The sequence below is a fragment of the Hippocampus comes genome, unplaced genomic scaffold (assembly GCF_001891065.2).
Source record: "Hippocampus comes isolate QL1 unplaced genomic scaffold, H_comes_QL1_v1.1 scaffold17, whole genome shotgun sequence".
Lineage (NCBI taxonomy): Eukaryota > Metazoa > Chordata > Actinopteri > Syngnathiformes > Syngnathidae > Hippocampus > Hippocampus comes.
Window position 1 is genome coordinate 1,230,916 of NW_017805002.1, and position 11,157 is coordinate 1,242,072.

General features: G+C 42.2%; 1 protein-coding gene across 4 annotated transcripts in view; it reads right to left on the reverse strand.

The window, feature by feature from the left end:
- Positions 1-11,157, reverse strand: part of ephb2b (eph receptor B2b) — a 150,957-nt gene that overhangs the window by 84,332 nt on the left and 55,468 nt on the right. For all 4 annotated transcript variants that reach the window (XM_019858178.1, XM_019858163.1, XM_019858171.1 and 1 more), the window contains exon 2: positions 5,271-5,350. In XM_019858178.1, the coding sequence (XP_019713737.1) occupies positions 5,271-5,350 (80 nt within the window). The remainder of the gene's footprint in view (positions 1-5,270; positions 5,351-11,157) is intronic.

The window sequence follows — 11,157 nt, forward strand, 5'->3', positions numbered from 1 at the left end:
TTTCTATAGGTATTCTAGAGTGGCACACACACACACACACACACACACACACACACACACACACACACACACACACACACACACACACACTATGGTTTGCTTCCCCAAGTAGAAGACACTCTAGTCCCAAGACTGTGGCTCTGCCCACAGTGAACAGGGTCACAAAAGCCAGACTCACCACTGACCCAACAATATTTGGGACAGGGTGAGCAGTGGTTATGTGAGACAGGAATGGACCCCCTAAATGATTTTCGCAAAACGAGATATACTGTCGGATAAAAAGTGTTGTCTTTCTTCTGTGGGTATTTCGATGAAAATATGACTTCACATGACTTGTTCTTAAAGCACCTGAGAATTGATATAAATTACGAAAAAATGCAGAACAAGATTGCTTTAATATACATGTCCTAAAAACATTCCTCCTTAGTTTTGTGTAGCCGGGAGCCGCTAAGATTTACGGCATTACAGTGAATCACAACAACGCTGTGATTATAAGCAAACCCGAAGACGCCATCTTGACTGGTGGGAGACCTCAGACGCGCTACCACATTAGCTCCCTGCCAGTGGCCACACGCCTGTCCGTCGTCAAGTAGCTACTGTTGACAGCGCACTTCAGCGTGTACACGGGTTGAGAGTGGGTCACAGGGTCGGACCCGACCTTGGTCGCATTTCTCCAGCCCACTTAAGAGGAACACATTGGCCACTTAAGTCTACAAAGCCACATTGCTCTTCACAAGAGGAATGTCATATACTCCATCTAATGCTTGGTCTGCGCAAGCAAGTTTATTTTTGAAAAGTTACAAATCATCAGTCCACAAGCAAACTGTCTTTTAGGTCACAGAATATATAGATTTATACAATATTGTGGACTGTAGTCAAGTGGGACCTAGTTGAACATGTCGCTTGAGAAAAGTTGGCTGACTCCAAGACGGCACAGCGTGACGGCGGTTAGCTCGTAAGTTTCGGTTTGACACTTGCCTCCGGCCTCCATATGTTATTCTCTTACAAGGTTAAACAGTTTTTGTCACCAGGCCGAAACGTCAAAATTCACCATGCCGCCACAGCAACCGCATTTGATGAAATAAAATGCTTTTGATAACTTTTCATCTTACATATCATTAGTTGAAACAACCAAAGTTTTATGTCAATTGAATAAAATCTTAAGGAGGAGTTTGGTCAAGTATGACCTCTACAGAAGGCCTAAAATAAGGCAATATTTGAAAGTAAATTAAAATTGGTGGACTGTTGGATTTAGGATATGGCTCCAACTGACTTTTTTTTTTGTATGACTAGAGTTGTCAATTTTAGCTATTTTCGGGGGGCTACAGAGCCATATTTTCCTTTTAAAAATAGGTTAAGATGTTAAAAATGAAGCCAAAAATGTATAGATTTTTTGTCCCCCATATGCCACTGCATATTCACTGAAGCAAAACGGCAAACTTTGTGCATGCTTGATTCCTAAAACATGCTGTCTGCACCAGTTAGCCAGCATGGGGCTCAAGCGCAACCCCACACCACCCGGGGACAAATTGTGCTTCATGTACATTTTCCACCGGTTGTCAATGCATTTGGTTTGCCTGTCTTTTTTTTTTTTTAGAATTAAAAGGAAGATTCATACGAGAAGAGCTGCGGGTGCCAGAAAAAAAAAAAAAAAAAACAGTAAGGAAAATTCCTTTGTGACCAATTTGACATTCTAATGTCTCGTAAAGCATGAATAGAATAATGCCAACTGACAGAACATTACTGACTTCATATTCTGCTCGTACGCGTTCGGTTTTCCATCGGGTCGCAAAGTATCTGGTGTCACGTTGGAATGAATTTCATGAAGCTCACAAAGAGCTTGGCTGGGATGTTATTGATCCACCGGTTGAGCCCGTGGAACCCAGCAAATAGTCAGTATGTGCACGTAATGTGTGCACGGTTGTGGCTGTTTCTCCACCTGTTGCGCTGGGCCTCATGGTGACGAGATCTGTGCATCATGTTCACTTAGCCTTTGTTTTTGCCATGAAATAACGCACCATGCAGAGAGCAAAAGCAGCATCTGCAAAGCTGTCCTATGCAGTGAAATTTAGAAGAGCTGTAAAAAAGCTACTAAACAGTTCAAGATTTACCTGAAAAGAAAAAGCAGGATTGTTTGTGCATCAAGAATTTGGGGATGGCTACAACTGTGATTGCAATACTATGCCACATCACAGGGGGGCGCTTTAATAGAAGCAGTTGGAAGTTGTTCCTAAATTCATCGAAGAAGAATACAACGGATTTTTTTTTCTTTTGTACTGCGAATACGTGAGATGATTTTGTGGATTTTGAAGTTGTTTCGTTTGCCAACAAATACGTCCAATTTCACAGACAAAAAGTAAGAGCGTTACAGGTTGCTGTTAGCTTTTCAGAGATGCCGCATAAAACTAGCGAGTGTTTTTCAATAATGGTTAAAAAAATATTAAAGAAGAATAAAATACAGCAGCCGGCTTTCGGGCAATTTCATGAAAGGGGCACGGCAGCCACATGGGGAGAGGCGGGGATTTCATGAACCAGGCTTCTTACTTTCTGGTTAGAAAATAGTCCCTAAAATGACAAAATGAAGAAATGAGATCGCCATTGCACCAAAGTTAACATTTAATCGTACCTGTGCCAATAGTTAACTGTGGAAAGCTTTACATAGCATGGTACAGATCCTTTAAAGCGTTATAATACAGCAACCAGTGTTGCCGCAATTACCATAAAAGTAATTTAGTGAGCTAATTACTTGTTTTCAAAAGTTACTTTCTGAATTAATTGATTTTAAAAGTAACAAAGTTAGATTATAAATGTGTTTTTAGCTCAATTCAGTAGTTTTGCCACTTAATTCCATCTTGAAAACGAGCATTTCACTGTCAACTACTACGTGGGTTAAGGTTGTTAGGTTGTTTTTAAAAAAAGTGAGTCTTTATGCTTTCTGTAAAGTAAATTTCAGCTGAGAGTGGCAAGGGAACCATTCTGCATGTTAATATTCACAAAAAGAGTGGTTGCTTGAGACAGTGGGCTAATGATAGCAATGGGACGGCTGCTGCTTCAATTTGAAGGAAAAAAATCCTTGGGATTAAGGACCAGAAAAGATCAACCCCTGTCAATACTCTGTTATTATACGGGAGTATTGATATGAAATCAAAGCTCCTTAAAAAACCCTGGCTGAGTAAACGTCCCTGGCCATGGCATGAGGAAATGCGGTCATGAAAAGAACTGACAGACTCCGGTGATGGCAGGAGAAAAAGGAAGCCGTTGCTTGTCGGGAGCTGCAGGAAGGTGACGGCAGGCGTACACAAGATGGAGCAGACGAAGAACATCTTTAAAGTTGTATCATGGAACCATCGAATGCCAGCCTCTCAGGCACGACGGGGGCTAATTCAAACCATCTTTATTAGAAACCACAGGAGCGTAAATAATTGAGAGAAATTGCCAATGTTTTTTTTTTGTTTGTTTTTTGGGGAAAGCTCCAGCAAATAACTCGACATCTTCCCTGTTCTTTTTGGTCTCATCCTAAAGAAGACGGAATCTCGTGGCACACAAACGAAAGCAAGGCCGAGACACTGGTTTTGGCGCGCCTGCACGCCCGGCATGTCTTGCATGTGGCCGCCAGGAATGCGGGAATCCTGGCAGCCTGGGTGGAAACGTTAAGCATCAAACGACGCCGTCGCCTCCAAAGCTTTGCGTCCGGGCGGCTGGCGCATAAGCAAACTATTTAGCTCTCAAGTCTGTGATGGTTCAATGGGTCACAGAGGAGATCATTAATGCAGAAACAAACCGCATAAACAAAACAAATAACTCAAAAGCTGCCTCACAGTTGTTTAACTTACAGCAGAGACAACGTTTGCAAAAAGCGCTGATTTTTGTTTTCCCCATTTGTGTGTGTGTGTGTGTGTGTGTGTGTGTGTGTGTGTGTGTGTGTGTGTGTGTGTGTGTGTGTGTGTGTGTGTGTGGTGGGGGGGGTTTGAATGTCATTATATTTGTCCTATTTTGTAATGTGGTAATGTGTAAAAAAATGTTGAACAAGAATTTAAAAAGGACTAATATTGGCCGATTTTGTTTTATGCTGTTTTTTTTTTTTTTGTGTGTGTTCACAGCTTGTAACTATTCCATGTTTGTGGTTTATTTTCAGCGAACCACATTTATTTCATTTTTTTAAGAAAACAAGGATCCTAGCTCAAAAACTTGACGTGATAGAGAAAAACTGAGATCAGTTTTGGATTCTGCACCCCAAAAAAGGTTCCAAACAGCTGTCACACCCAATTCAACAAAAATTGTGTTCCCCATTGTTAATGATTCCGTTGGTCTGTAAAATGTCAGAAAATATGCAAAAATGTTGATTAATGATTTACAAAGTAAAAGACGATGTTTACAAAAGTCAAATTTGAACTACAAACAAAGATCTTAAAAGTTAAGTTGTTTTCATAGAGGACAACAAAAATCTGAGAATATTTCCCGTTGAGAGACTGAAATTTTGCAAGTTTGGACAATTTCAAGTTAGACGGTGTCTCAAAACAATTAACCGATTAAGTGTTTCAACTCTGAAGTCAAGATGTCACTGTTTTGTGTCAATGACTTCAGCCCTCGGGTAGCAGACTGAGTCCCACAAAACAGATTATCGTGATAATTTAAATCAAGGTCATCAAGTTATGACATTTTCGTCCCGTTTCATCTCTTAACATTGAGAGAAATCATCAATCCTTGATTGAAGACATTTTATCATAAGACCATCTTGAGTTAAGACTGATCACATGACACAATATGCGTGCATTGTCATGTTCCGTATTGCATTGATTAAAAAGCAAAAGACAAAAACTTGACTCTCTAATCGGTCTATAAATGAAGTGCAACACCTCTCTAAACACCCACTGCGCTCCTTCTTTGGTTGGTTCCCGGCTCATGGATTCAACTTTGACCTCAGAGTGAGAAACCCAAACAGTGGTGCAGAGCAACATGTGCATTTGTCATGGGAATTGAACAAACCTACGCACATTCACAGTAAGCAGAGAGTGACCACACACACACACACACACACACACACACACACACACACACACACACACACACACAAATGGGGAAAACAAAAATCAGCGCTTTTTGCAAACGTTGTCTCTGCTGTAAGTTAAACAACTGTGAGGCAGCTTTTGAGTTATTTGTTTTGTTTATGCGGTTTGTTTCTGCATTAATGATCTCCTCTGTGACCCATTGAACCATCACAGACACTTTGACACTTGGCAAACGATGCAACTGCGGCCGAGGTGACTCACGCTGTTGTCACTGGATCCCGACACCGGATAGACGGTCCAGCCGAGCTCGGCTGTAGCTGTGGTGGAGTCCATGAGCGTCTCTGCGGAAAGACAGACAGGCAGAGGTCAGGATGAGACGGATTAACGGCGACCGCCAGATTGCTAGCTATCAGTGGCGCAATTAAAAGCATCCTGGGTCAGCCTCAGTTTCTACACAAACACACTCACAACACACTCACGGATTGATTGGATAGCAGAAAAACAAATGCAAAAGCCTAGATCTGTGACAAGAAGTTGAAAAAAACACGTGGAAACTCTTATGTCACTTTAGAAAAGTATTTTGGTCCGGTTCACATTAAACACTGTCCGTTTTGCAAGTGAACTGAATTCTGTGAACACATCCATGTGTGTGACGATTGGTGCTGCCGTTGGACAGAAAGGCGATGGTGGAATACAGAGCGCAGACTCACAAATGGAGGGAAACATGCAAGTCCTACGTGTTGCATTCCTCCGCTGCTTATTTGTGCCATTATTAGAGCTGCCAAATTATTTTGAGTATCAAAAGCAGCTCATTCAATGCAGGCTTAGCGACGCTCTGTTTCTCATTTGGGAACAGCGTCAGTGAATGCGTGCAGTAAGCCCTTAAGGGACGATGCGCTCTGCATGCCCCGACCTACAATATGCTGGCTACGGAGGAGAGATTTATCTCATGATTCTTCACGCAAATATGTTTGCGATTTTCACACGTTTTTCAGATCCGCAAACATCTGCACGATTCCTATGTGTTAATCTTGCGTGAGCATTTCTAATGTTCAAAGGTTTTCGACACAAAAGTGACAGAAAAAATATTCCCTTGGAAACCATTATTTGACAAAGTTCAAAAGGGACATTACTCGACAAGGTTACAAGAACTTCCCAGTAAAATGGGAAAATATTTTACTTCATTTTAGAAGGCAGAGAAAAGATGCACATATTTAATTATCAATTTGATATTAATTCTAGCTAAATTCTATTTCTGCAAATTCACATACATAATAAGAAAACCAAACTCTACACACTTTCATAATGATGCTCTACCTTAAAAAAAAAAAAAAAGCTTGAGTTTTGTTGTTTTTCACAATATACGCCAAAAAAATTACCTATAAAAGCTTTGAACAGCCGAACATTTGGATACAGCCGAATATTTGGATGCCTCTGTTCTACATAAAAGTCATTTTCCCCACTGATGTGGCAACATATTCACATATTTTCCTCTTAAAATAATAGTTGAGAAAAAACGATGACATTAACGCCGATGTAACCCTCACTGAAAAGTGATCTATTCCACACAAATGCCAATCATAGCAGCTTTGAATCATCTCAGACAGATGGGCAGTCCCGTCAGACGTTTGACTTTGGTGGGGGTTGGGGAGGAGAAGGAAAGAAAAAAAAAAAAACAAGCTGGTGAAACCAATCGGAGGCCAGCGGATTATGTGGTGAAAAGAAACACCTCCAGTAATTGGGGTCAAAGAGAACGTGCGTCCTGTCTGTCATGAGGTCCTCCGTGGCCGGCATTCCGCCCGCTTGACCCGGCTGTCTGTCATCTGCCGCTTGAACGATTCATGTTGTCACCTTCAGCAAGTGACCCCCAACCCCACCCCCCGCCTTGAACCTCGGCTTCGCGGCCTCTTTGCTGTTCCCCGCTTGCAAACGCCTCTCCGGCTCCTTAATGAATGTGGCCTCCTGATTAGGCTTGCTGTGACCCCAAAATGCCAAAGAGGGATTATGAGACACTTTCGCACAAGTCAAAGATGGCAAAAGTCTTGTACAAGCGAGTTGGAGCTGTTCATATTCCTATTTGCGTTTGCCATATTCATGAAAATGATTATTTATCGACAGTCAGTAGTCTATCCTCATCTATCTATGTCATCGATGATCTGTTTGCTCCGTTTGCAGTGTTAGCACCACGTAAAAGCCGCACAATCCTTCTCCTTCAAACTTGCTTTTTGTAAACGCGGGGCTCAACAAGTAGCCGCCACCTAATTCAGCCCTCAGTCATCTTGGAAATAAAAGCGAAAATTGTGTCTGTCGGGGTGCCCGCTGCGTACGCCTCATGCAGATATCTGATCTCTAAATTGACAAGTGTAACTCAGTGGCTTGGTGATGATGAAGTGCTGCCTCCGTGGGGGGAAAAAATCCACTTGCGCTTCACTTGCAGGCTGGATATGAAGGCGGTAATATCTCCTGCTCTGAGTGCTGCTGGGAGGGAGCCCAGGAGGAAAAGCTTTCAATAGCAGAAGTGATTGCTAAAACATAGACAGCAAGAAGTGCATAATATTTCATCTCCCTCGGGGTATTTTTGACAAAACCATGTCATAGAGATGGCTTTGAGACAAGTGGCAACTGCTTTAAATTGGGAAAATAATACATAGACTCCTTTAAGTGAGGAACAACAAATCTGTGTCCATTTTCCAAACCTCTTGTTGATCGATAAGTTTTTCTCTCATCCGACTGAGACAACTTTAAACGAACAGGCTCAGCCCGCCGCGCTCCACTCAAGGCTCCTCCGCTGACTTCTAACAGCCCAGCCACAATCGCGACGAGCAGAATGGGACAATTCAGAATTTTTCACAAGTTGGAAATCCTATAATTAGACAGACAAAACAGCAAGAGAGCAGCCATTGACGGCCTTTTGCTAGTGATGCCGAGCCAGGCAGGCAGTGCGGATGTTAGGCTGCAAAATGGTAATCATCCCCTATAACCGTGAGATTAATTAGCGGAGCAGCACTGCGGATAATGAACCCCCTCTGCGGCGGTTTAGGGAGACGGAGTGATGGTGGGAAAGATTTCCCTGAGATTATTAGCACACAGATGACACAAATTTATCTATTCTTCTTTTTTGTCCCAATTTTGACCATCGTTGACTAAACTGTCCCATCAATTTCAAAGCACCGCTGATTCCTACACGCAATGCAGGTAGGCCTGGTAAACCTCCGCAAATAGCAGTGATGCGTTCGATCGGTTTTCGACGTGACCCACCTGTAATACAAAGTAGGAAAATAAACAATGCAGTTTGGCCTCCTTCTTGTGGATGTTGTAATGTGCTTTTTTTTTTTGTAAGTAATTACAAATGTCATTGGCATTTTTATAGCAATAATTGAGACTGTTCAAACTGTTATTAATGTTGCGCTTTTCTGCATGGTCCATTTTCTACAAAGAAGACCGACTGTTGATACAATTTTGTACAGACAAAGGGTTTAACCTGATATGTGTTACTTCATTAATTTTTTTATGATTGCATGTATTATTTTGTTTTGGAGTGTTTTGTTTATTGGAGAACTTACTGCTAGCAGTGTGCAGGGTTTTATTTTCATTTCAAGTGTCATAAAACCTAGTCCAGAATTTGGGAAGTTTTCTATTTTGCATTTGGTTCCCTTCCTGTACACAACATGACCTTCAAACCAAGCTGTGCAGTGAACTACGGTTTCTGGTGCACCGTTTCACCACTAAGTAGTACACTTTAGCGGCGAACCTGAGTCATTGCGTCTTGGACTCCGACTTGGAGTCACAGTTTTGATGACGTACGCTGACAAAAAAAAAAAAAAAAAATAGAAGACCTGAGATCTAACTTGGATTTGACTGTTAAAGACTCTGTGCTTGACTTGAGATGCATGCATAAAGGTTCGACAAATGGACCCCGAATATCATTTGACCTTTTCAGTCTTCAGTCAGATACTGCAGGTGAGACTACATTAATAAGATAACTGACTTGAATTGAGTCTTCACTTGACTTAAGATAATCAGTGACTTGAACCAAGACAAAACGGCCCGAAGACCAGAGACGGCACTTTAGTTCTTATTCGTGCGAAAAAAAAAAAACTGAAGAGCTTGTGCCACACCCCTAAAAGTAAAGCCAGATAAACAGACGTCTGTTACTTGGACAACAGAAAATTCTCTGTTGGGTACAACATCATGAACTGAAAGAAGCCAAAGGTCCCTGTTTATTTTTGGCCCATGATCAGGGTTAGCTGCTCTACACAGTGCAGAGGCAAGTGTAAACGTGGCAAAACTGCTGCACCACCACATCTTCCCCAACCTCCTGTCTTCTACACCCCAGTATTGGCTGCCAGCTCATGGCCCCCCGTGGAGCCCAGCAGCAAGTCAGTCCTGTCAACTTCGGCCTCCGTCTCAGCTCTCCAGCTGTGGTAGAGCATGTTGGCCTTTCATCGAGAGCAGGACTTGGATGCTCAGAGGCTTAAAGGGGATGTATTGTGTTTTCTTTTCCTACAATGTGAAACATCTTTCATCCAAACAGAACAAGGATCAAGAATTATAGAACCATTTTAAACAATTGTCTCTGGAAGGTATGCAGATGGATGGATGGACAGATTTCACTTGTCAGTTAGTCTACAGGGGGCATGCAGCAGATATCACCAAAAACTAAGACCAATGCGACTTCTATTGCCATGACGTGCGGTAGCCTGCCAAGGGCGTTGTGACAGGTTAATTGTTCTCAAGCAGCCCAGTCTGAAGAGAAAAGCAAACTCCCCCAGTGAAGGAAGTTGAAGGATAGGGCACCCCATGAAAACAAAAATCATAGTCTATTTTCCCTTGTGAAGGCAGCACTTCATCTCAAAGCCACAGAATTACACTTGTCAAAGACATACCTGGAGGCAATACCAAATAAAAAAAGCTATTAAAAAAAAAAAAATCACACCAAATTGGAGTGGTTGAACAGTGACCATCTCAGATCATCATCAGAACAGATTGCAAAGGACCATAGAGATTTCATTGCCCAGTCTCACCATATGATTACTTATTCAGCTATTTTCCACCATTAGCGAGTTCTCTTCGAGGAACACTGAACACGATCGGCGTCATTCTCCTCCAATGATTTATTGAAAAGGATTTTAGCGGTTGCAACTTGACGTGAGGTTTGATGCCGTGCGGCCGCGACGTGGCATAATGGATTTTCATCACACCGGTTGTTCCGGCAGGCTACTCTGCCCCACCACTGCCGCCGCCGTGCTCTCTACTCCAAAGACAAACCGCAGGCCCTCAACTTCCTGCTTGCTGCGGCTGAAGTGTCTTTACATCTTTTGTGTGCCGGTGAAGTGTTGCATAAAAGCAGTTAATAAGCGCTCGGGCTCACGGGAAGATGGCCTCCATGCTGGCGGTCAAAGGCGCTTCCAAAACTTCGCCGCCTGCAAAAGCTTTTTTTTTTCCCTCTCTTCTCCCCCGCCACCCTCCTGAATATATGAAACATTCATGCACGTGCGCTAATATATTCACAAGTGTTAACAATGCGAGTGTAAATAATTCAAGCGAGAATGTCATTTATATGTCCTTTCCTTTTAAAAACCTGATGCCACAGACCTCTCAAGGGGCAGCCATGAATATGCAATGAGAACTGGAAGACTAAACCCACCGCGGTGCTGCTGAGAGCGCTTCCTGAAACACTCGCCATCCGTGTATCGTTTGTGCGTTCATATCTTGAAGAAGCGATCAAAAATCCAAACCTGAAAAAGTGACTGAATATTTTATTTGTTTTCTTAAGCTCACAAAAAAAGGGGAAAAAAAGACAGATTTTTCATTATCCAATTTTAAGATGGCGGTGAAAATACAATTGCCAAAGGGCTAAATTTTGGAATTCAATGGTACTTTGATTTACATGTACTGTACCCTAAATTAACATAGTTACGATTCGTCACTGGTTCAATTTTTTTTTAACTTGTGTTGCAAGCCAAAATGTTATCACAACCAAGCTTCAGATACTTCCCACTTGAGTGATGTGGAGAAAAAAATGGAGCAATTATGGTGGTGTAATGCGCTCGCATGTGGGCGAGGAGAGCCCCTGTTGCCAATGCACTTTTTATTCTTTTTTTTTTTTTTTTTTTTCGCGGGCCCAGACAACATTTACAGAAGGGAA